The sequence below is a fragment of the Tachysurus fulvidraco genome, chromosome 8, assembly GCF_022655615.1.
Source record: "Tachysurus fulvidraco isolate hzauxx_2018 chromosome 8, HZAU_PFXX_2.0, whole genome shotgun sequence".
NCBI classification, from domain to species: Eukaryota; Metazoa; Chordata; class Actinopteri; order Siluriformes; family Bagridae; genus Tachysurus; species Tachysurus fulvidraco.
In genome coordinates, this window is record NC_062525.1 from 25,948,475 (window position 1) to 25,975,974 (window position 27,500).

At 43.7% G+C, this 27,500-nt stretch overlaps 1 protein-coding gene across 2 annotated transcripts in view; it reads left to right on the top strand.

Annotated features, from left to right (window-relative positions):
• The window catches only part of arid5b (AT-rich interaction domain 5B), an 88,124-nt gene that overhangs the window by 46,011 nt on the left and 14,613 nt on the right, over nt 1–27,500 (top strand). For both annotated transcript variants that reach the window (XM_027157166.2, XM_027157167.2), the window contains 4 exons: nt 13,484–13,605; nt 15,675–15,873; nt 20,908–20,960; nt 22,705–22,802. In XM_027157166.2, coding sequence (XP_027012967.1) covers nt 13,484–13,605; nt 15,675–15,873; nt 20,908–20,960; nt 22,705–22,802 — 472 coding nt within the window. The remainder of the gene's footprint in view (nt 1–13,483; nt 13,606–15,674; nt 15,874–20,907; nt 20,961–22,704; nt 22,803–27,500) is intronic.

Below are 27,500 nucleotides of genomic sequence, written 5' to 3' on the forward strand. Positions count from 1 at the left end.
GCAGCGTCTGATCTAAATCATTAGATGTTCATCATGTTTTCTATCTGTAATATGTGCACAAACATCCCGAGTAGTAAGCCGAGGCTGTGCGTTCTCCATGAAAGCTCACATTACCATTATGCAAATGTTCTCACTGATACGGAGCTCATGCAGGCAACCAGATACTTTGCAAGTCAATATGAGTTCATGTTATGTTGATTACACTCTGTCTTCTGCACACGTCCCATCCTTCTCTCATTTAATACTCCAAATAAAGCAGAGGGCTTTTTAAATGTATATTTAACATTTATTTATTTATTTATTTATTTTTGAGACTTGTCTGGAGTTACGGATCATGGATCACAATCTAGGCGCAGTCCTCTGAACGACGTACGTCTCCTGAAAGTCATTCCGTTTCTGAGCGTCCGCTATAGAAAATAAACGAACGCTCATCCGTTATGACGGCCGCCATCTTCCATCTCTCCTGCTGTCTCTCCACCACGATGCCAGCGATGTGCCAGGTTCAGATATTGTTGCCAAGGACCTGGCTTTGCTCCTCTCTCTCAGGCTTTAAGTTTCATCCCAGCTTCTCTCTGCATACCACGATGACATCTCAGTCACCCCAGAGACGCGTTCAGCCCGTGTTGTGTTTCACTGTAATTAACTGCCATTATGCCGAGCACTTCTGGCTGCTCAGGAGAAAAAAATTGGGGGTCTTCCATTCTGAATAGCAGTGCACCAGCCCTCCAATTTCCCTCTCACGTGTTTATATTCCTATTGTACGTGTTTGATATTAATCAGCCAGATAAGTATTAGAAGCTTCACATACACTCGGGAGATTTGAGTCGGGCATCGCCATTCACTGCGGAAGAATAGACCGGCGTTTTGTTGAAGAGCCGCACAATCGCGCCGCTAATAGACGGCGCTTCAGTTAAACAATTACGCCGCATTGTGTCTCCCCAGCCGTCGCTAGCACAGGAACAGGAGCCAGAATCGTACATCATTCTGTAGATGTGAGAGTGGAGGGACACTCCTGCCATTTCAACAAGGTCATTTCAAAAGCATGTACAGAATAATTACAACACAAGGAGCTCTCGCAGAGAAAGAAAGCTCTAAATGAGACAGTGTTGATGGAAGCGATTAGCGGTTGAATTGAGTCCCGTTCTTGTTTTTTATTTTTTTATTTTCTAGCCTGACGCTATGTGAATAGAACGAAGGTAGATCTGTATTGAGGAATTATAATAACAGCCACGCAGCCAATCAACCAACTGCTGCTTTTCTGCACAGCCTCTTAAAGACCAAGGTGGAAGTAAACACCGCTACGCTCGGTGGCTACGCGGCTACGTTCCCCAACATTTGGATTATTCATATGTTTTTGCCATCATCGTCCTCTTTCCTCCCCCTCATCACTAAGTCACTTGGGATCATTTCTCTTGGTGACAGTGCCTTGTGCTGCCTTGTGCTGCTTTTGACGATTAAATCCTCGTACAATGGCTTTTTTCCTTCCCTTTTCTTTTCTCCCTCTTTTGACAAACTATTATTTTACAGCTCTCCACACTTTAGTCATTTTAAAGGTCACTTCCAGGACCTTCTGACATATTCTCTCTCTCTCTCTCTCTCTCTCTCTCTCTCTCTCTCTCTCTCTCTCTCTCTCTCTCTCTCTGTCGCTCCGGCAAGGCTTTTTCTGCAAGAATACACTTTACAAGTTGGTTTATCACTGCCAAGTAACTACATTATTCTCTGTGAGCTGAATACCAATGATTTCTGTCTCCCTGTCACTGGCTTTTATCCGCCGAGGCTTTTTTTCCCTCTCCAGCAGTTCTGTGTGCCGTATATATAAAACCTACACCGTGTACGCGAGGCCGTATATATTGTTCACCCTTATTGTTACACATAATCCTGTAATTATAAGAGATGAGTTCATCTCCCTGGAGCAGTTTAAGGAGAAGATTTGGACGGCAGCTCCGAGCTGAACTTTTTTAACTTTAAATCTGAAGACACGTTCCACTTTTACAGTTTTTATGTTGAGGTTTAAGTGCAGCGTGCTATAATATTCTCTGTTGATGTATTGCTTTAATATAGCGGAGGTTACTACCCACTGGGATGGCACACGTTTTGTTGTGAGGATGATGTGGAGTGCTGGTTCTTTTTTTCTCCTTCTTCATCGGAATGAATCAGCAGCGAGCAAACAATAGTTCTTTGAGTTGTTTAATTACTTCTTCCTGGAACAGAATATTTCCTTTCTTTGTAAGTATTAATAAAAGATGCAGCATTGCTATGTGAATGGAACATGAGTACAGAAGTAGAAAAGATGTGGGCTGTGTTTGAATCCTGCCCTTGTTTTGGAATATTTGGAAGGATATTTGACGTCGAGTGCATTTGTTCTTCACATACCATGAAACAAAGCCTGTAAGCTTTTCATCTAAACACATGTGTACATAATAAAGGACAGAAATATATCCTTTTATACACACACAAATATATATGCAAAAAGAATCCAGAAAAATGCAAATGCGCCAGTCGTCCGACAGAGACGTCCCGCTCCTAGAAGCTTTGCCTACGAGACGAACGGAGTCCCTCGTGCCTCGTAAGTCCACAGCAGGTCCACAGTGTCGACCCAGAGCTCCAGCCAGAGAGTGAAAGTCGCTGATTCAGATTTTGCCACTGATATGCAAACGACCCTGTTTGTAAGCTGTGGAGCAAAAAGGGGAGGGGAGGGGCAGGGCAGGGGAGGGGAGGAGAAGGGGGGGTTAGGAAAAGGAGTCATGAATCATGAATCAATTCAGCTCCCAGTTGGAGGAGAGGAGGGGCAAGAGCTGGCATTCAGAAGCACTCGCTTATTATCAGCCAGGATGTGGAATGGCATTAGTGGGCATGAAGCCAAGCAGCGAGCCTTATTGAGAAACTAGGGCAGGATTTGTAGCCATGGCTCCCTGCCTGAGCCTTAGTGCCATGCTAACATTGTACAAAAGAGCGTGTGTGAGCCCTTGACTTGAAAGGAAAATATATATATATATATATAGACCTTCCTTTCTAGATGGGCTGACACTTTAAATACAGCTGTAGAGCCATTTCCTAAAGGTCGCGAGTCAAAGTGAATGGAATTCTATTCTCTTTTAGATGACAGCGTTGGGGGAAAAAAAAGTATGCCGATGTTCCTGAAAACATTTCTGAGAAAATAATGTAGAAATGAAGCTCACACAGAGAGAGCAAACGGCTAGAAATGATCCAGTAGATCCAAACGGCTTCAGCGCTTCTTGTTCCACACGCATCACTAATTCCTAACAAGACCCTAATCTTCCCTTTCTCGGTAGGAGCGTCGGCGTCAGATCGATCCCATTCAGCCTTTTAAACAGCACTCCTGTAACGGGGGGGTGGGGGTGGGGGTGGGGGGTGCGCACAGACTTCAAAGTTAAATTAAGTTTCTGGTAAATATGCACACGCCGCCGGTAGCCTGGTTGTCATGGGGATCGGGGTGGAACGGAGCGCGCGGTCGGCTACGTGTTGATTAGCACCTGGCCTCGTTCCAACCATCTCCTATCGTACATGAAGATAAGAGAAAGCTCCTCCCCTTTTTACACCCCGCTTCCCTGCTCAAGCTCGGCCTGGCTTTGAAGTGCCTAATAGGTTTAAAGGTCAGGATTAGCACATGCATGTCAGCGTAGAGAAGGCGGCGCGTAAACATCGTGCATTTATACCGCGAGACTGACCTTGTTTACGCTGTAATGAAAATCATCAGCACTTGAAGCCAAACCAAGGCTTATGACTCGCCCTCCTTTTGTGTCGCCTACGACAAAGATCACATGCTGGGACGCATAATTATTTTCAATGGAAATCAACGTTTGAGGGGCAAGTGGAGGATCTGTTATATCTCCCTGGTAATCGCAGTCACCGTGGGATTCACATTATGTCAGCAGGAGTGAACAAACAGTACTGGTTATGTTCTCTCTCTCTCTCTCTCTCTCTCTCTCTCTCTCTCTCTCTCTCTCTCTCTGCCCCCCCCCCCCTTCCTACTGCCATTCTTCTAAGAGTGACAACTCAAATTGGATGGATGTAAACAGAATAGTTAATGGCTTTAGGTTCTTATTCATAGTTAAATGCAAAAAAACCAGGCTTTTATTCAGTCTGCTTGGTCACTCCGCTGGGCGCCTAAAGCATTTTTAAACTCGTTTGTGCTCCAACTATTCTGAAGTGTTTTAATCTGCTGTTAATGAATTCTTATTAAGCATCTCAGTGAAGATGGATTCGGTTGTTATGTCTCATCAGCATCTAGAAGTGTGTGTGTGTGTGTGTGTGTGTGTGTGTGTGTGTGTGTGTGTGTGTGTGTATATGTATGTATGTATGTATGTGTGTGTGTCATCTATATGTCATCAGTAACCTGTCCACCTCCACCTCCACCTCCACCCTGACAGGACACTCAGTCACTCCGGTCTATAAGACAGTCTCCTAAATTCAGTTTGCTCCCAGAAAGAAAAAGCAACACACACAAACCGCTTCCATGTGCAATTGTAGTAGGAATTAAAACAAATCCATCAGGGACAGACATGTTTACATCATCACAACATTCTTCTAACCTGAAGAACGATTCAGTTTCTGCTCATTTCCACCCTGGAAAGGGATTTTTTTTTTTTTTACTATTATGTTTTTTTCCACCCAAACCATTTTCCATGACATGATAAGTTAGTGTAATCACTTTAACACGTCTCTCATCAGGACAACTAATAAACCTTATATTACACCATCACTGTTACTGTAAAAGACTCTTGTTATGAGTATTAATAGACAGTACACATATATATTTTCCCCACACACACATTTTCATAGATGAAAACACAAACGCTGGAGTTTTACTTAGCTGTCTGTGGCATATGCTGTCGTTTCTCTCCCCAGCTCTGGCCGTAACTAACGCTGGTTGCATCAGCGATTCTGATGCAAGTCTGCGCCGTTGTGCGTTTTTTTACCTCCCCATACTGTATATACCTCACAATTTATTTGGAAGAATTTACAACAGGACACAGTGATTGTTCTCTGTGCAGGTTATTCCACACCTCTCTGAGTGACTCTCTCTCTCTCTCTCTCTCTCTCTCTCTCTCTCTCTCTCTCTCTCTCTCTCTCGGGTCCTTGTTTCTTTTTTAGATCCTTCATTATGAGTCAGATTTATAATTCTCTCATGTACATATGAGCCTCGTTCCTCTCCCATAATTATCTGACTTCATCTGTCATTTTTTATTTTGTGTTTCTTTCAAAAGCAGCAGCTCCATGTGTCTCAATACACACACACACACGCACACACACACACACACACACACACACTTATACACACACACTTACAGGCACTGACATACACACGCTCCATGCGACTCAACGCGGCTGGTTTACGTTCGATCTGAACACGTGTGTTAAACATCCAGATCAACACAGATGGCCTGAGCTCAGACACATTAGCGTCTTCATGTAGAAGTGCAGCAGAGAGCGAGGGAGAGAGAAAGGAAAAAAGCGAGAAGACTGTAAATGAGATTTATGAGAATCTGTTCTGGTTGTTGTTACACACATCCCCTGTCTGTGAACACGCCCCCAGCAGGCAGGGCGGTGCATGTGGTCCATGTGCAGAGGAAACGCTGGACACAGAGATCAGGTGGTGTCGCCCTCCTCGCTCGACGGTGACCATCTGAATCTGTCAGTTGCGTCCCACCCGGCGCTCGGGCACCGTGCCAATAGCTGGAGCCTGCAGTGTGCCAGGGGCAAAGCAATGCCTCACGTTAACGCACATTTTAAAGGCTTCAGTCACACTGGCCTTTTAGATAAGACAGATCGGCCTCTTAGCTCTTATTGAATGAGGCCAGAATCGTGGGAGATTCGTCTTAGTGTGTTCTGTGTGTGAACCTTCTCATTTAAAACACTTACACACACACACACACACACACACACACACACACACACACACACACACACACACACACACATACATACACTTACACACACACACTTACACACACACACGTACACACATACATACACTTACACACTCACACTTACACGCATACACACAATTACACACATGCACACGCACATACATACACACACACACACACACACACACACAGACACACACACACACTTACACACATACACACACACACACACACACACACAATGACATGTGCACACACACACACACACACACACACACACACACACACACACAGAGAGAGAGAGACACACACACACACACACACACACACACATAGAGAGACACACACACACACACACACACACACACACAGAGAGAGACACACACACATACACACACACAGAGACACACACACAGACAATGACATGTGCACACACACACACACACACACACACACACACACAGAGACACACACACACACACACACACACACACACACACACACACACACACTATTCAACACACACTCCAGTAAACAAAAGGAAATGTTTTGAATTTTTAGGTTGTTGTTTTTGTTTTTTATTAAACACCACAGAATTTATAAAAAGTCACCAGTAAAATCTTTGCAGAAGTTTCAATCTGTCAGACATCCCTGTCTTTGTGAGGACATTTTGTCCCCGCCAGGATATAAAAACCAACTCCGACCACACACGACCATAATTAAAAGCTCACTGAACTGAACCACTTCCTATATTTATGTATTTGTTTTTAGAATAAAAGGTCACTTTTAAATATTTAAGTGTTTCAGTGCTGCTGTAGATAAACCCAGATCTGCTAGAATGGATGCTATTTCTTCCCTGGAAATATGCTGTAGCTCCGCCCCCAGCCACAACAGAGCCTCTTGGCCCCTCCCACTTCCCATAAACATTACTGCACAAAACATATATAGATTGATCAGGAAAAGAAGAATGCTCATGTGGGAGGTTTAAATATTGCACACTGCTCCTTTAAAAGAGCGTATGGCTTATGTGGGGGAAAAACAACGGTTTAACAAATTCCCTTTCACTAGGAATAGAGAAGATGCCTCGTTTAGAATATTGGCTCATTTGTATACAGTGGAGGGCTGTGTGTGTGTGTGTGTGTGTGTGTGTGTGTGTGTGTGTGTGTGTGTGTGTGTGTGTGTGTGTGTGTGTGTGTGTGTGTGTGTGTGTGTGTAAGGGCATTATTGCTCACAGTAATACCTCCGAGTGACACTAGAGGGCAACTGGCTGTCAATGAGATGACTCCTGTAACATGACAACTATAAATAATTCAAGGCAAATCCTCAGGACCGCTGCTGCTTATTCCCCTGCCATATCCTCTCTGTAATATCTGCCATATCCTCTCTGTAATATTTGTAATATCCTCTCTGTAATATCTGCCATATCCTCTCCGTAATATCTGTAATATCCTCTCTGTAATATCACAGCCGAGACGCATGAAATCTCAAAAATACGTACATTCTTACTCCCTAATAAAAGTTTTTTTTTTTTTTGGTAAATAGTAGAGATTTCTGTCCTAATCAGGGTTTGTGTACAATTGTGCATATATGAGAAAGAGAGAGTCACACAGAGTCACTCAGAGTCACTCAGAGTCACACAGAGTCACTCAGAGTCACTCAGTCACACAGTCACACAGAGCCACACAGAGTCACTCAGTCTCAAAGAGTCACCCAGAGTCACTTAGAGTCACTTAGAGTCACACAGAATCACACAGAGTCAATCAGTCACACAGAGTCTCACACAGTCACTCAGAGTCACACAGAATCACATAGAGTCACACAGAGTCACTCAGAGTCACAGACAGTCACTCAGAGTCACACAGAGTCACTCAGAGTCACACACAGTCACTCAGAGTCACACAGAATCACATAGAGTCACCCAGAGTCACACAGAGTCACACACAGTCACTCAGAGTCACACACAGTCACTCAGAGTCACACAGAGTCACTTAGTCACACAGAGTCACTCAGAGTCACAGACAGTCACACACAGTCACTCAGAGTTACACAGTCACACAGAGTCACTCAGAGTCACTCAGAGTCACACACAGTCACACACAATCACACAGTCACACAGAGTCACTCAGAGTCACTCAGAGTCACACACAGTCACTCAGAGTCACACACAGTCACACACAGTCACACAGAGTCACACAGAGTCACTCAGAGTCACTCAGAGTCACACACAGTCACTCAGAGTCACACACAGTCACACAGAGTCACACAGAGTCACACAGAGTCACTCAGAGTCACACAGAGTCACACACAATCACACAGAGTCACACAGAGTCACACAGAGTCACACACAATCACACAGAGTCACACAGAGTCACACACAGTCACACAGAGTCACACACAGTCACACAGAGTCACACAGAGTCACTCAGAGTCAAACAGAGTCACTCAGAGTCACTCAGAGTCACACACAGTCCCTCAGAGTCACACAGAATCACTCAGAGTCACTCAGAGTCACTCAGAGTCACACAGAGTCACATGAGCTGAAGCTCCAACACCATCTAATCACCATATGAACACCAACACAGGTGACACAAGTGGTTTGTGGAGCAGGATGAAGCCATATTAATACTTGGATCAGTCAGGTTGCATTTTGGTGAGCAGTGTGTATGTTGCTGGACTCCTCGTGCATGTGAGCTGCACCACAGCAGTCAGGTTGCATTTTGCTGAGCAGTGTGTATGTTGTTGGACTCCTCGTGCATGTGAGCTGCAACACAGCAGTCAGGTGACAGGTTATAAATAAAACCAGACCATCACCATCTAGCTAGAACTGTATAGAGCTGCGGTGTGTGTTACAGCTGACGCATCGCTTTCCCCTCCTGAGCTGACCAGTGACGGAGCACCATAACACCACCTTCAGCAGGAATATCTAAATCAGACGGCTATGTGATGGTAACGAAAGACGTGTGTGTGTGTGTGTGTGTGTGTGTGTGTGTGTGTGTGTGTGTGTGTGTGTGTGTGTACATTTATATTTATATATGTTCCACTCACTGTCTCTCAGATTAGCATCTGACCTTGGTGAGCACATCCCTGACATGCGCCGCTGAGATTAGTCCCAATGTGTTTGCATTGCAAAGCAGTAAACGTTGTGAGGGACTCCTGCTGACTCCCCTCACCACCGCCCGAGATTAAAAGGTGGAACAGTTGCTGTTTCAGATGGGGATTTATCAGCACACGGCATTATTTAGCGAGGTCGATATCATTTATTAATCGTGTGTGTTTTGCTCCTTCTGCGCCTCACGCCGCCATCTGCCGTATAGCATCGTATTAAATCAGAGAGAGAGAGAGAAAGAGAGAATGGAGGAGGGAGGAGGGAGTGAAAAGAAGGCGAGAGAATTAAAATGGGGGGGGGGCAGGCAGAAGGAGGGAATAGGTGGAGATTAATTTCCTCCTGTCTCGCTTACAGATGGCGAGCCGTGTGATATGTGGATAGATCTGAAGTGACGGACCTCTCCTTGCTTCTCTAGCACATTGATATGAATGTTTCTGTCATGTTTATATTCGTCTAATGCATCAAGCTCGGTATAGTATGGAACGTTCCTCATGTCCGTTATTACAGGCTGATTAATGGACTGTGATGATGATGAGTATGATGAGGATGAAGACTTGGGTGACTTTGCACAAAGGGGTCTCGTACATCTTATTTCCATGCAGGTCAAATCAGATGCTGCTTCTGGTAACATTCCTGGGATGTGGTAGCTCAGTGGTTAAGGTGTTGGGCTACTGATCGGAAGGTCATGGGTTCAAACCCCAGGTCCACCAAGCTGCCACTGCTGGGCCCCTAAGCAAGGCCCTTAATGCTCAGTTGTAAGGCACTCTGGATAAGGGTGTCTGATAAATGCTGTTTAGTGAAGAAAGATCGTCGTTGTTTTATAATCACATACAAAGCTTTGGCTCAGTCGAGAGATTTGAGCTCATAACCATCAAGTCCGCTCTTTCTACTACCAAAGTAGATGTGGCCCTGACTCAACTCTACGCTCCTCCAGCTCACTATCAATATTAAATATCGGCCATTTTGCACGCCATTTGGCAGCACATTTAATTAATCGTCCTCCAGAATAATGAGGACAAATCGCTGGATAGAAAAAAATGTCGTGAAGCTCCTGCACAATACAAATGAAGCTGTCAGCGCAGGCGTGCATCGGTTGTAGCCACAGCATGTTTGTATGCTACACCTGCAAGGTCACTCTGAGACTCCAAAAACTATTCCTCCAGTCCGAAAGTGAAAGAAAAGACCAACAGGAAGTCGTTAAATTACAGCACATTATGTGGAGATGATTATTATTACTGTGGGTCTGGTTTCTACTCATCAGAAGCTGTAGTGGAAGTGAAGGATTTTACTGGTGTTAGCTTCAGGAGAGAAGACACCGAGTTTTTCACATTCTGTGGTGGTGTGTGTTTGAAGCTGAGGTTGTTGAGGAACACCGTAAGGAGACGTGTTTAATTTGGTTCCCTCTGAGACTTCCCTCGAGCTTCAAACGGCTCGTCCCAAATCTTTGGCAGGAGAACCCACGGATACGTTTCAAACATCTTTCAAGGAACAAACACGGCCACAGGAATGAGCGAGCAGACATTCGATCCTCCGGAAGCCTTGTCGAGCTCCTCTGTGGATTTGGAGGGAAGGCGAAGGGGTCCCTGGATTCCAGGCTCGACCCCCAGTACACCGTTCAAACAACCTGTTGAAGCAACAACGTTCAAACAACCTGTCGCTGACTAAATCCTTAAATCCTCTGTGACTAATGAGCAACAGATGGATGTGTTGTGTGCGTACATTACAACAAGATCTCCGTCTCTGGGAAAATGTGTGATATATATCTCGAGTGTTACATGTGTGTTATAGATCTACATCTACACTGACATTTCTATCAACTGTTTGACAGACGCCTTCATCCAGAGAGGACGGCTTTGTGTGTCCTCCATCAAAAACATAGCATCCTAGTACAAATCTGTCAGGGTCTGCAACTACATCCTGTTCCTCTTTGGCTGCTTTTTATTAATCACAAGAAGAATGATGATGATGATGATGACGATGACGATGACATCATTATTGTCGCTGTTGCTGTTATTATTAGTAGTAGTAGTGATGATGGTCTTCTATGTTATTGTTATTAATAATTCATTCATGATTCATTCACGTTCACACTGATCGGAATAAAGCAGTTACATTTCCTAACATGAACGAATGAGAATTAGTTGGTATTGATAACGAGGTTCATATCCGTATCCATATCCAGTCCTAATCCATATCCGTATCCATATCCAGTCCTAATCTTCTACAATAATTAGTTTTTTAAATGCTGCTCTTTGCACATTTCTCCAGCCTGTTTGAATGTTCAGAGGTTTGCATGTCTATCCTGATAGCAGTTTGCATCCCTTAGGTACTTATACTTTGTGCTCCTCAGAGATTTATTCATGCTTTTCATCATCGCTGTCTATATCCAGGATGTCAGTCTGTTGTCCTGATTCTCTCTATTTATTCATCTGTCAGTGTACAGAAAGCAGCAGCCACGTGCCGTGTTGTGTGGATAATATTACACACTAATGCCACAGACATGTGATCGAGTGACCGTAACAAGCCGGCGGCGTTTCTGACACAGCTCCTTGTCGATAAGGAGACGTGTGTGACGTAATGGTGTAAGTGTCTCGCACCGCTCTCACCGTCGCCGTCATCGTTCTCAGCCTTCTCAGCTGCTGTTGTGTGCCAGAGGGAGTAAAATAAGAGGACAGCTGTTTTGTCAGTCCAGAAGAGAGTCAATAATACGAGACAAGGGGACAAATGCAACAGTTGTACTGCATTCCAGTGCGGGGAAGCCAGCGGTGTGTTTATGTGTGAATAATGAAGCGCTGGGAGAGAAGACCTAGCAAGGAAATGTGAAGGAGAGAAGAAGCAGGAATAACACAACTCTCTCTCTCTCTCTATCTCTCTCTCTCTCTCTCTCTGTGTGTGTGTGTCTGCATCATTCCCTCCCTCTTTTGTGCAATTTCACAGTCAGATTTGAGGCAGTGAGGAAAGGGGACAGATGTTTGCTGTCAAACATGTGATGTCTCCATGCTGCTTTTGTGTGACCACCCAGCAGTACACCCCCCAAATCAGTACCACCACCACCCCCCTCCACACACACACACACACACACACACACACACACACTGAAAACCCAAGATTCATTTAGAGCTGCTGTGCCTGTAAAGCATACACGTGAACACGTGCACTGAGGAACTCTGGAACACAAACAAGCTCAGAACGTCACTATAATACTCACACAACTGGAATTTAAATAATGGTGTGAACAAACTTTGGAAACTGCAACCTTCAGGGGCAACAGTTTATATGTGTGTATGACACACACACACACACACACACACACACACACACACACACACACACACACACACACACACGTAAATTTGGTGAGATTTGATATTTGAGAGCGAAACCCTGTGCTTTCTCTCATTACCTCAGCAGAGAGCTCAGCAGGAGCTGGACTTGATGCCTGAGCAAATGTGTTTGTCACATGGACTGCATGAAGCGAAACAGTCTCGCCTGTTGCCAAGGTGACAATAAAAGCCCCTTATATAAATGTTTATTCTTGTAAGAAAAGGTTTAATTTCAGCTGCTGTTTTTCTTCCCCCTCCATCCCTCCACCTCCTGCTGCTCATTGCTCAGAAATTAGACAGGAAAATGTCTTACAGAGATTTGAATGGGAAAAAAGGAGACATCGAGCTGTCCTTTGTTGATTCGAGTGTGTTTAGTTTCTCTCTCTTTCTCTTTAGATAGATATTTTATGTATATTTTTCCTCACACCGATGGCAGTGAGGTTACAGCCCTGCGATTTGATCATCATCAGATGTTGAGTGTTGCGTTCAGTTAAACTGGAGAGTTTGGGCTTGTTTTCAGGACAAGAACGTCTGTCGTGTCGGATCTTGTTCGTACACGTCGTTTTGATGAGTAAACTGAATTCTCCACCGTGTTGTTGTAAAATGCTGCCATTTTGTTTATGTGTAAGCCTCAGTGCATCCTCGTGGCTGCAGACTAAACCTGGGTGATTAGCACATAACACCTTTAACACAGACAGTCTGAGGACGCTGAAGTGTGTGAACATGCACTAACATTACTCTCAAGGCTTATTTTAGAACTGGCATGATAAGAATTTTCTCACCTGCCTACCAAGTATTATAGTATCACACCTCAGTATTGACGCCTGCTGTCACAGCTCACACGGCGGGGTATTTTTATGTCACATAAGAAATCGAGCAAAATGTATAATAACTGCGACGGATTATAAGGAACGCTGAAGTAAATAAACACAGAAAGTGGATTTACACAGGGCTTAGATGACATTTTGGAAATCGGTCTTAAAAAGCAGCAGCACGCTGTTCTGTGTCCACACTTACAGCCAGAACCTCCTCTATTCTCTCCTCTATTTTCAGCCCTGACAGGGTCGGTGTGTCAGACGCCTGTAGGGTTTGTCCTAATCACTGTCATGGCCGGCTGGACTATAAGCATCTCTCTCTCTCTCTCTCTTCCCTGTTCTCCACAGCACCCAATTTAAAGGGCCGGCCCCGGAAGAAGAAAGTGCCCATGTGCCAGCGCAGAGACTCTCAGGCCCAGAGTGGAAACACCAAAGAGCCCGTCAGTGTGGAGGCCAGGACACCGAGCAAGGTAACGCTCTCATTAAACAATAAACAGCAGTTATGTTTTTATATCTGTCAGTCTTTCTGTCTTCTCAGTGTCACCCCTCATAGTTGCCACCCTGTAGTTCCTGTTTCCTCAGAACATCATAATATTTTTATAAATCCCAATGTGGAGTCTTGTGAAACTGCCCCAGTTGTTTTCCTCTCGTTATTTCATTGACCATTGTTCCCACATGCCTTTTCCTGTACGTTTCCTCTGCCGGCATGGGAGACGCCGCTTCATATTCTATCTTGTGTGATATTATCTGCTCTGAATCACTGCTCGATATATTTATATCTGTTTCAGATTAAAGTGGGCATGGTCTGCAGGACACTGTGGTCCGGCCCGATATCTGAAAGCATAGAAATATGGTTTTACTTGGAAGCTGATTAAGGCAGAGATTAATTCAGCACATACCACTGACGTCAATCATGTCAACATGACACCCACGAGCCAGGTTGCCAGGTTCTTAGCAAAGCATGTGTGTATTACAGAATCTATACATTAGAAATGCACACACCTCTTAAACAGGGAGAAAGAAAACAAAGAAACTCACAAAACCTCTTCTTATGCCTGAAGATTTTGGTATATATTCAAATCTTTGTGGGGTTTTATTCTTGACTTTGCTTTTTCAAACCTGGCAACCATGAGCTTCAGTGAAACATCCTTTTAAAGTGTACAAACATGAAAACTCACCGATCCTGATGGACACAAACGATACACAAAACACCCCACTTACTGGTCAGATCCGTATTCCTATTGGATTAGATGTCTGATCTGTTTAATCAGATAGAACGTGTGTATCGGGTTACACCGGCTCTGTCACCGAGGCACAGAATGTCGTGTGAGTCAGCAGTCGGGTTTTGGAGCTTGCAGAACAAAGTACTCATGGTGCTTTAAATAAAGCTGCTCTTCTGTCATATTGTGCAAAGTGATTTTTTAGGAAATATTATTTAGGAAATATACAAAGCAAGTCCAAAGTAAGAAATAGTGCAGACTGGTGAGATCGGCGGAGGCGTGTGATTGTTGATACGGCAGCGTGGGTCATAAATACCAGAAGCCGGTTTAGTGTTTTTCTTTAATGGTTAAATTACTCATTAACGAGGTCGGCCATGTCACAGAGCCGGAGTCAAGAGTGTGAATAAACACAACGTGTTGTTCACTTAAAATGATCAAATTAGATCAACTTCTCCTGCACATGAGCTGTGTCTGAGCAGCGAATACACTCTGCGTTCACAGACAAACAGCTTCCTGCTTTATTCAGCCAGGACAATGGAAGGGAAGCTGAGATTTAGAGAAAGGTACCAGATATTAGACCGTTTTTTTTTTATGTCCCAGAGTTTTGTTCTAATTGAGTAAAGCACAAGATCCAGCAGCACACAAACGAGCTGCTTCACATCGCTAATATTTCACACCACCGAGTTTTTACATCCACTTGCAGCTCATTTCATAGTCTTTGTTCTGCACTTGGCCTTGTTTCCGAGCTGTGTTTATTTAGTATCACTGACGAACCGGTTTCCACTGTTTAGATGTTTTTTTGTTGTCATGCATTCACATATCTTGCTAGCCTTGATAGCTCTTTTGGAAAATAAATGCGTGTGATTGTTGGTAGCAGATGGCTAAGCAGACACGTGTGGGCCATCGCTGACAGTCGAGTGTGACTGTATGACTGAAGCCGACACTGGGGATCTGACTGCGGGCTCGACGCACAACACACCCACCTCCAACACTCCGCTGCTTAGAAACCAAAAAACAGGATTGTGAACATTTTCAGCGTGTCTATTTTCTCCTAGCACATTAGAGCTCCATCTATTTCAGCCTACATGTCACAGATGTATAGGATGCTACAGGATGTAGAGTTTAGTGCTCAGGGTTGTAGCTGCTGTGTTCAGGTCATCACAGATCAGCTGAGCAGTTGAGCAAGTCTGGGCAATTAGGAAACATGCTTCACTCCATAAATATATGATAAATGTCAAGCAAAAACCTTGTACATTTACCCCTCACTAAATGAATCCCCTTCTCTTCTCTTTCCTCTTCCGCTCCTCATCCTCGTCCAGGTGAAAGCAGAAACAAAGGCTTTGCTGTCCAAACCCAAGAGCAGCAGCTGTAAAAAGGTTCTGGCCGAGGAAAAGAGCAAGGACGAGACAGGAGAGGAGTGTCGTGCTGAAGAGCAGGCCTTCCTCGTGGCTCTCTACAAGTACATGAAGGAGAGGAAGACTCCTATTGAGCGAATACCCTATCTAGGGTTCAAGCAGAGTAAGTTGTGGAACACTCCCTTTCACTGAGGGTCCTCGTGTGGACGGCGTCGGTCAACAGTTTATAGAAAGGCCTTTTCTTTTCAGATGCTCCAGACAGATGCTTCTCGATAGCCGGTTGCTGCTCGTTCGTTATTATGAGTGAAAAGGTCAGGCTGTAATCTACTTCATAAAAAATACACAGCTGGCGAGAACAAGTCATAAATTCATTAGTCGGTCCTCAGAGGGAGCTCCGACGTGCAGGAAACACGGCTAACAAGCAAGAGTTAAATATCATAAGGCGAGCTAGTTAGATAACGTGCACTAATACAGGTCAAGTCTATGAGTGAGTCCATTTCTGTTATTGTTAAAGAATCACATGATGTTTGTGTCATCGAGACTCAGACCAGCTAGCATGTTGACCACGAGGTTCTGAGTTCTGTCCTCACATTACGCATGAAACATATTAAGGTTGGAGTCTCATAGCACGTGTGTAGTGCAGTGTGTTGTGTGTAGTGCAGCGTGTTGTGTGTAGTGCAGCGTGTTGTGTGTTGTGTGTAGTGCAGCGTGTTGTGTGTTGTGTGTAGTGCAGCGTGTTGTGTGTAGTGCAGCGTGTTGTGTGTTGTGTGTAGTGCAGAGTGTTGTGTGTAGTGCAGCGTGTTGTGTGTAGTGCAGCGTGTTGTGTGTAGTGCAGCGTGTTGTGTGTAGTGCAGCGTGTTGTGTGTAGTGCAGCGTGTTGTGTGTAGTGCAGAGTGTTGTGTGTAGTGCAGAGTGTTGTGTGTAGTGCAGAGTGTTGTGTGTAGTGCAGCGTGTTGTGTGTAGTGCAGCATGTTGTGTGTAGTGCAGAGTGTTGTGTGTAGTGCAGAGTGTTGTGTGTAGTGCAGAGTGTTGTGTGTAGTGCAGAGTGTTGTGTGTAGTGCAGCGTGTTGTGTGTAGTGCAGAGTGTTGTGTGTAGTGCAGAGTGTTGTGTGTAGTGCAGAGTGTTGTGTGTAGTGCAGAGTGTTGTGTGTAGTGCAGAGTGTTGTGTGTAGTGCAGAGTGTTGTGTGTAGTGCAGAGTGTTGTGTGTAGTGCAGCGTGTTGTGTGTAGTGCTGTGTGTAGTGCTGTGTGTAGTGCAGTGTGTTGTGTGTAGTGCAGCGTGTTGTGTGTAGTGCAGCGTGTTGTGTGTAGTGCTGTGTGTTGTGTGTAGTGCAGCGTGTTGTGTGTAGTGCAGCGTGTTGTGTGTAGTGCAGCGTGTTGTGTGTAGTGCAGCGTGTTGTGTGTAGTGTGTTATATGTGATGAAAGGTTATCCCATAGTCAGTACACACACAGGTAACGATGGAATAGGATGAAAGCACAAGCGGCGTTAAAGCCAGAAAACACCAACACAAAGAGCACAGACGCTTTAATGGACACTGAAGCATGAAAAGACAACAGGACAGAAATAAACAAAGTAATCACCAGATCAGGACAGAGCACATGGACACACACTCAGGGACATTTAATACTCCGTATCTTCTGTTGCTTTTCCTTAACATCAGTGATTAGCGTTAGATTCATGCCTTAATTCAGTGGTTCAGACGCTCACTAATGGAACCGACTACATTAATTAGAGTAAAGTCACCCGTCGGGAAAAAGCTGAAAGAACATTTTGTTCAGAATTTCCATGAAGGCCGTCTGTATAACGCTCCAGAAATAGATCCATAACGTATATTTAAGCTTATTTTTATAACATAGTCCAAGCTGAGTGAAATCATGTGAGTGTAGATTATTATTACGCAGACGTTCATATCATTGTAGCTTGTAAAGTGTCTTCATGAGTGCTAAGTGGAATAGACTTTACACAGAAATCTGTATGGTATTTGTGCTGGTTTTTATAGCCGATATTCAGAGATGAGTAACTAATCTTACAAAAAAAAGAGATTTATTGTTGTCCTAAGAATCTTAATGGGGTTTGTGTTTCACGACTCCTGTTCAAGGAGCTTCCAGGTTCTGCCAGTGTATCAGGGGTTTCCTCTGGGTTTCCTCTGGGTTTCCTCTGGGTTTCCTCTAGTTTCCTCTGGGTTTCCTCTAGTTTCCTCTCCCAGTCCAAAGACATACAGCCTGATCTCTAATTACGCTTCTTTAAATTATCTTTAGTGTGTGATTGTGACTTGTTAAGGTGAGACTAAGCTGTCTCGTGCTCTCAGTCCCTTGAGTCTCCAGGTACCTTGTGACCCTCTGTAATATAAGTGGAACAGAAAATGGAATGATGGATGGATGGATGGATGGATGGATGGATGGATGGATGCATGGATGGATGGATGGATGGATGGATGACGCACAGATGGACTGGTGATATTAGTGATATGAAGATTGCATTATAACATGAAATAAATGACTACACAGTTCATTATAAACACAACCTTCTTCATAGAAAGTTGCTTTTGTCTGTATAAATTAAATTATTATTATTATTATTATTATTAATCAAATAAAATATAGCATTTGGTGAGATGAATGTTTTATAAAGTCCTGAGGCTTCAATACCGAGACACCAGACACGTCAGAGTAAATGTCCCGCAGTGAGACGTCTCTCCCGTCCCCTCAGCAGCTCCCCAGAGACACGTGTTATCCTTTTGAAGAAAAAGAAAAGTTGTGATCTGCTAAACCGTGTCGAAAACTAGGTCGGTGTAACTCCAGAAAGTGCGGAGACAATTAGTGTTAGTCAGCTGTGCCCTTTCTAATTTGCTGCCTACAGGCTCAGCACACACGAGGCGAATAGACAAGCAGTTCTGCGTCCAATCCCAACCCTAAACACAGCACAAACACACCCTTCGCTATCTAAATGCTGAAAGTGAAAATGCTAATATTCTTCTTCAATTTCCCTCTTGATTTTAGCGCAGTCATCAGTGCCACGCTGCTCCAGTCTATGAATATGTATAAACGCGGCCCACGTGTGACTCGAATCGACAAGCAGTTTTTTTTACACCGTTCCTTATAGAAAAGCCAGGGGCAAAAACACACAAAAGAAAAGCTTTTTCTCCTGTTAATCTCTGCTCTGTAAATAAGCATCAATAAATCATCCACGGCGTCGTGCGGATTATTTCACATGTACACAGAGGAACCTTTTTATCGTTAACATGGATCAGGATTCGGTGACACAAATCTCTACCTTTTTCTTTTCTCCACACAAACCTCGAGCCTCTGGGGCTCAGAGAACATTCACCTTAAAAAAGCCCCGGTTTGTTTCACTCCACTCGGATGTCGTCCACGTCTCAGACAATAAAACCAGCTCAGCAATAAAATGTTCCTTTTTTTAATCTAGTACAAGACAGAAAAAACACTCAGATGAGTCCGATCTCAGATGGGGATTGGTTCAATTACCCAGAACAGAGAACATGCCGTATTTGAGGATGTATTAGCCTTCTGTACTCCAGGAAGTGTTCTGTACTCATGAACCAATATTAACATTGTAATTAGATTGTTGTGTTTTTTTGCCTGGAAGCAACACAGATAATCAAACATGGCAGAAGAAGCGTGTGCAAGATTAACGATAACCAAAGAGCTGGAATTACATTTAGGATAAAGTGCAGAATTTCTCCAGAATTTATTTCACATATTAATAGAATAGAATTTGCCAACAGCTAATGTGAGGAACCTAGTGATGAAGAGCTGATGGGGGGGTAGGGGATTCAATCTGACCCAATGTGGATGATCTGTAACATCTCAGACTGCTGGGGACGGACAGACATGATAGATAGACAGACAGACAGACAGACAGACAGACAGACAGACAGACAGACAGACAGACAGACAGACAGATAGATAGATAGATAGATAGATAGATAGATAGATAGATAGTCATGATAGATAGATAGTCATGATAGATAGATAGATAGATAGATAGATAGATAGATAGATAGATAGATAGATAGATAGATAGATAGATAGATAGATAGATACTAAATGTAAGTTCAGTAAAAAGACATTTCTTTAACTTTTCAGGAGGATTACTGTAAGTGGCTTTTTCATTAAGAGGGAGACTTCAGAAGAGAGACACAACGAAGCACCTGTTTATAGCTGCTATTATGTGTGTTATAACAAGAGCTAATGTGTTTCACCGACATTCGCTATAACTACAGAGTGATGTGAAAAAGGACAACGATGTCGTGTTATTAAAGAAACCACGACAGGTCGTTGTTCTGTAATTCCATATGAACACCTTATGTGTCCGTTGTTGATCTTTTTCCTACAGCTGCACACCCTCGTGTGGTCTATTCACACAGTGTCGAAACACAGAAAGATATTTATGGATTTCTGGTGGATTACATTGGTGTTTTAAACACATCGGTTAATATAAAAATTATTATTTTTAGATATTTTATGTACCTTAGGTTGTAAGGATGCGGTGTTGTACAGATATACACAACATTTCAGATCAAATATTAAAGATCTCACACAGCTTTTACAAGGGAAAGTGTGTGTGTGTGTGTGTGTGTGTGTGTGTGTGTGTGTGTGTGTGTGTGTGTGTGTGTGTGTGAGAGAGAGAGAGAGAGAGAGATATTGTTGATGCATAAAATCCTCAGTTCACAGCGCTCTAAGCTGCTGGCTTGTCATTCACAGGGCTAAAAAAGAACAGGCAGTAATCCTGCAGTCTATCTGAAATAGCTGCTAGGGAGGAGGTGAAAATCAATATCGCTGGATATGGGCGTAGGAGAACGCTGCTCTGATGAAGGCAATGGGCTTTTGTGTGTGTGTGTGTGTGTGTGTGTGTGTGTGTGTGTGTGTGTGTGTGTGTGTGTGTGTGTGTGTGAATCCTGATTGATTAATCTACCCAGCAGCAGAAGTCTCGCTAATTCGTGCTGGAGTGTGTTTGTACGAGTGCTGTGTGTTTATTTATTTAGTTTCATCTTTCCTGTTTTCCTGCTTCAGATTCTCAAGGCCAAAAAAAAAAGTAATAACAGAACGAAATGCTCATGGACGAAGTGCTTTGAGTAATGTTTCTGTCCTTATTGTGCGTGATGAGAAGAGAGTGTTACTGTGCTTCTTTCTTCTCCTGTAATATTGATCCATGTTCTTATTGTCCTTCTCACAGTAAACCTTTGGACGATGTTTCAAGCTGCTCAGAAGCTGGGAGGATACGAGTTGGTGAGTGTGTGCTCCATCCTCTAGTGTCCCACTGCAGCCGTGTATCAGCAGCAGGATCTCACACATTTCTCAGCCTGCTATGAAACACGTGTTTTACTGAGTTTAAGCTCCGTCTCGTCTCCATGTTTGGCCTGAGTGACTCACCGAAGCCTCTATTTAAAAGAATTGTACGAGTAAAAAACATGTGTAACCCTTTTTGCCTGAGAGGAAATTGGTCAGGGCTGTTTGGTGCACATATTGAGCCTCTTAAGGGGTTATTATTCCAAGAGCAGCAAACAGAGAATTTGCTTGGCAGAGCATCTAACATCCACGCAGCGGTATGACGGCCAGAACATTTTACATTCGGTCAGAAATGCTTTCCACAAGATCGTCGGCGATGCCGAGCGCGTCGTCCTTTTTGTTGTTTTATTTGTTTTGTTTTGTCGGCACGGAGGAAAGAGGAGCGAGAAAAGCGTCCGAGTTGTTTGGACAAGGAGTGAACAGGAAGCCACTCACTCAAGGCCTCTTTTTTCCTCTTTCTCTCCTTCTTGCGCTCTCAGGAAGCTTTTTATCGGACTTATCAATACTACAGGATGCCTGATTTTGAGGCAACAGGAAACACGCTGCTTCTTTATGTACGTGCCATAATGAAATTATTAATTCAACGGAGCTCTTGTTTGTGAGGCTCTGAGGAATTCTGTCTGAGCTGGAACACGACTGCATTAGTGTAATGAGGTGCACTGATGTCAACGGCTGTGCGTCAGAACTCGTCTAAACCGTGCGGTCTGAACGAAACACTGAGAAAATATTATATAGGTTGTTGATTTCTCCTGCTGTAATAACTGGGAGCTCCTCGCTATAAGACCGACATGTCGCTTGTACATATAATGAAGAGTAGGCGTGTAATTGTGTGAAATAAAGACTCCTTTATACAGTAAATAACTGCTATGTTCCATCATGGACACTAAAGGCCACACACACACACAGTGAACACACACCCGGAGCAGTGGGCAGCCATTTATGCTGCGGCGCCCGGGGAGCATTTGTGGGGGTTCGGTGCCTTGCTCAAGGGCCCCTCAGTCGTGGTATTGCCGGCCCGAGACTCGAACCCACAACCTTAAGGTTAGGAGTCAGACTCTCTAACCGTTAGGACACGACCTACCCCTAAAATGATGATATTTATGCAGTCTAAAGGATTGTGTAATCATGCTGTTAGACGTGATGTCACCTGTCAGCTGGTCTGATGTGCAGTACCTGAGGATCAGGTCCAGTCAATCCTGCCTCAGAGCCTTGAGCAGGAAACACTGATGAACAAACGCCTCATGTTTTAATCTCCATTCCGTTTTGAGCCACTCAGTCTAACCTAATTATTAATGATCTTTTCTGTAGCACCAAAGCAATGAGATGGAATTTAAAGAATTTATCGGTGTCATTATCGACATGGTGATTTTTCTGCGAGGGTTTAATTTTAATCCTCTTCGTCCGAGGTGCCGCTCCTACGAGTGGTGATGTTTACAGATATGACAGTAAAATGTAGATCTCTTCAGGACATGCTGTTATAGGAAACAAATCAACTTCAGACTGATAGTAATTAGTTTATTAAAACTAAGTAAAACTTCTGTGTTTGATTCCTTATTTAATAAGACCCTTAAATGTGTTCAGTAACATCACAGAAGTCAGGCGTCGGAGTTTAAGTAGCGTATTGAGCTTGTACTAATGTTATTGCACACTGATGGTCTTAAAGGTCTCTCTATCTCACTGACAGATCACAGCACGCCGACAGTGGAAAAATGTATACGACGAGCTGGGCGGAAACCCAGGAAGCACCAGCGCTGCCACGTGCACGCGGAGACACTACGAGAGGTACGGCCTCCATTCACACGTCAGGTCTGCTTCAGCTCTGACGGTCATCAGCTGTAGGAACACGAACACAAATGCAAAGCAGGGTTATGGAAATGTGTGACTGGATTTTACACACGAGTCGTCTAACGTCATTTACAACACGGTAACCAAATGATAACAGCGCTATTAAAATCCTATCCTGAAAATCTTACCACAGAAGATTCTTCTTAGTCGCATTAAAAGATCTGAATTAAAATTCTCCTTAAAATCTGTCCGCAAAACTGCTGTCAAAAAAAACCTTTAATTGTATTATTTATTCAGTGTAATATCAGATGAGTTTGCTAGGATAAGATCTCACTGAAGCTAATATGGGATTTCTAGTCATTTTTTTACTCATCTCAAGTTTGTACTATTGGCAGATCTTTTTTTTTTTTTTTTTTTGTTATACCCAGAAAGAAGTAAAACGAGATGGACACCGTATAGGACCAAAAGTTTGTGGACACCTGAATATCACACCCACGTGCTTGTCGAACCGCACATTGCACGTTTATTCCCTGTTTGCTGCAGTCCTGTAGAAAGGCTTTATGTTGGCTGTGAGGATTTGTGTTCAGCAGCATTAGTGAGGTGAGGCACTGATGTTCAGTGAGGAGGTCTGGGGTGTAGTTGGTGTTCAGTGGAGTTCAGCTCAGGACTTTGTGCACGAAACTCAGGTTCTATCACTCCAAACATGTCAAACCATGTCTTCATAGAACTTCATTGTCGTGCTGGACCAAGTTCGGGGGTCTTAGTTCCGGTCAATGGAAACTGTTAACGTGTACAGAAACATCTCCAGCTTTGTGATAAAGGTCTTTAGAAGGACCACATATAGGTGTGATGGTCAGGGCTGCACACACTTTCCTGTGTATAGCGGATCTGCTAACAGAGTATGAAGTGTGTAACAGCATCAGACACAGGCTCAATAATCTGATATTTTATTTAGAACCATCTATAAATTGCAAAACGTTCGATCATTTTGTCCACATTTAAGGTGCTTCAGTTTCTGAGATCTTCTGAGCTTGTGTAGTCCCGAGTTCATGAAAATTCTCAGTGGAAAGAGTTACGCTAGTGAGAAAAGATTAGAAATGTGGGAGTTTCTCCTTAAAGTGAAAGAGAAGTTAAGATAAAAGTTATTCACCCTTAAACGTGCTCTTACGGTGAAAAAGTGTTAGCGGTGGAGACGAGGGTTTGTACGAGGATGAAGAGTTTCTTTATCAGAGGAGAAAATGGCTGAAGAGGGAGAAGTAATGTGTTGTGTACAACAGAAGACAGTGAGGTAATAAAACACTACAGATTAATCATGATGTCTGTGATCTTATTAGATACGCTAACGTCTCCGAGCACAAACGCCACAGCGCCTCCACAGCGCCTCCACCTCGCCTCCACCTCGCCTCCACAGCACCTCCTCTCTCCTCCTGTTTAGAGCTGATCTGACATCCTATATCTCTCTTCAGCTAAGATTGCTAAAGTGTGAAGCTAAATTTGGAGCTCTGTGAGAACACGGCCCAGAAGAATGGAGTGAGAAATGAGGATTAAAGCCTAATCATAAGTCTAAACCAATGTGGCTTTCTACAGGAGAAGGAGTGTGAAAGTGTGTGTACTTTTATTGCGTACTGCTTTTGGCACGGATCAGCGCCTCAGCTTTGGGGAAAAAAGCCTTCGTTCGGTTATTTGAAAAGCAATCCAAGTCAACCTTTAATGTTTGTGAAGAGTCTGTGTTTGCTGCCGGTGCTTTGAGCGAGCTGTGTGTCGAGGTCAGACGAGTGGGTTCTCACCTCGGGCCGCTGCGCTCAATCAATACATGTGTATAATATCACACTGCTGAGTGAATAACACACTGCCAAAAGCACATGGACCAAACGTGGGCCAGAACACTCGTCCGTCCGCTTACGGCTGAGAGTAATTAACCAGATTAATTTTCCCCTGCTGTTAATCTGTTCAGTCCTTTTTATCGCAGACTGAAACAACCTTCTGCTCGGGGAAAGTTTACCGTTTCTCGTCATAGGGCGAGTTTATTGTTCTGAGAGCTCAGGAGCTCAACTGAAGCAGCTCTTAACATCACGCTCTTTAACCTCATTTATTCTGGACACACACACTATTACTCAGTAACACAGTTGTGTAATGTATTTTAAACTGAAAATACGTTTTATATTCATTTTCATGGGGGGACACGGTGGCTTGTGGGTAGCACGTTCACCTCACACCTCCAGGGTTGGGGTTCGATTCCCACCTCCACCTTGTGTGTGTGGAGTTTGCATGTTGTCCCCGTGCCTCGGGGGTTTCCTCCGGGTACTCCGGTTTCCTCCCCCGGTCCAAAGACATGCATGGTAGGTTGATTGGCATCTCTGTAAAATTGTCCGTAGTGTGTGAGTGTGTGTGTGAATGAGAGTGTGTGTGTGCCCTGTGATGGGTTGGCACTCCGTCCAGGGTGTATCCTGCCTCGATGCCCGATGACGCCTGAGATAGGCACAGGCTCCCCGTGACCCGAGAAGTTCAGATAAAGCGGTAGAAAATGAATGGATGAATGAATATTAATTTTCATAGTAAAGTAAACCTTGTTCTCACACAGCACTATCGAATCCTCCGTTCTGATTGGTCAGAACGTGACGTCAGCTACTAGGCAGATCGCTGCATTAGCATTTCTGTTCTTACGACAGACTTCCAGAGAAAAGGATAAAATATAAGTCTAATTTTAGTTGAGTTTTTGTTTTATATTAATCTCTGTATAATATAAAATTTTTGTATTATGTTTCTTCTGTTCTGTAGAGCTGCACTGAGACAATGTCCATCCTTAAATACGCTATACAAATAAAACTGAACTGAGGTGAACAGGTCAACTGTCAGTGTTCGTAACTTTTCCGACAGAGAAAACCAGAAGGCTGCTGGAGACGTAAACATGAGCGCTAACGATAACCGGAGCAAACTCCTTCTGCACATGTTCACACTTCCTGCTTTGACTTATACAGGAATAAAACACTCAGATTGTCACATTGTGCTTCATCACACCGCATCGTTGTTGATTAATTTCCATGGTGTTCATTACATATAGAGGGTTGTGGTCGGTACACGGTAGGATGGATGTGACCAAAATCTCCATTCTGTTCTGTATTTTACACAAAAGGGAACAAAAGTTTTTGTCACGTTCAAACAACTCGAGCAGAAACAATATCCAGAGATTTGGAGTTTGACGTCGAAACCCGTCGTGCTGTCGGGGAGGGAGGAGTGGCGTGTGTGTGTGTGTGTGTGTGTGTGTGTGTGTGTGTGTGTGTGTGTGTGTATACTGTCTCTGTTATCACAGTGACTCCTAGTCAATCATGTTCATGTTCCCTCTGAGGAGGTGTGTGTTGGCCTTCATCATGTCCTGGCTGAAATTAGGGAGAAAAGAATCAGGGGGGAAAAAGAATAAAACCCAACGACCTGTTTTTATTTCTGCTGAAAATGTGACGCTTCGAATCAACACGTCGATGCAAAGACATTTTTCTCCTGATGTCTATAATCATTAGAGAAAACGTTCCCCAAGCCTTCGCTGTACAGAGTTCAGGGAAAACGACTTCTTCTGTTTTACTTCCTTTGTAAAATGAAATTGTGTTTTACAAAGAAGAAGAAACACGTCGCTGTTTTTGTATCTGCTATTAATTCTAATCTAAATGGAAAAAAGGGTTGTTTTTTATTCCTCCTGCCTGGAAACGATCATCAAAGCGCCATTCATCTTTTATTTTTGAATTTTAGTTACTGACATGAAAAAGAAATCACCACCGAGCTTAAACACGCCTTGATGTCGGACACTTTGTTTCCGTCCTTCTGTCTTCTTCAGAAAGTTCTGTGTTCAGGGTTCGGTGTTGAGGCTCCAGGCTACATGTGCTCACTTTGTTCTGTAAGGTCACACACTAACAGAGTTAGACCGGGACGAGAGCAGATCGTCGTGTCGCTGGTGTTTAAATGTAATCTAGGCTACGTTCGGTCGTTCCGCACACGAAGGCTTTCCCATTTAGGCCACTGAAACTGCTCTAAGCAGAAAAGCTGCACATCAATATTTAACGTTCTGTACAGTCCCGACAGTCGGAGCAAACTCACTACTAATGATATTTATTTAGCTCTATCATCTCTTTAACTGTCTGGTGATTGAAGAAGAGAGGAGGGCAGGATAAAAGAGGAAGAAAGAAACACAGATTGCAAATTGGGTCATAAAAACGACATGAATAACCTTGAGAGAGACTGCGGCATTCCTCCCTCCCTTTCCTGCTGCTTTTTAATTATATAGGTCAGTGGCACTGATCAATCAGGCCGCGCTTATTTATTTAATCCTCCTCCTTCTCCCAGGGAGATCGCTGCTCCAGAAACGGGCCGCCCGTGACTTCCGTTCTGCAGATAACCGCATTCCCAACTCCTTATCTGTGAGATATTGTACCGTGTAAGTCCCTTGTTATAGCCTCTGTATTTGCATCCTCTGTTCTCTAATTAGCCTGACTAGGATTTGTTCTTTGCTTTGCATAAAGATTGCAAACGTTATCACATTATTTGGCTGTTTCTTTTAGAAAGATCAACTGCAAAAAAAAATAAAAAAAAGGAAAGAAAATTAAAGTAAATGTGCTGCATGATAAAGTGCGTCGTTGCTTTTCCATAAGAGGGGGGATTGGAGGGGGGGGGGCAAAAAGAAACACATCAGTTCCTCCCAGCGCTTTA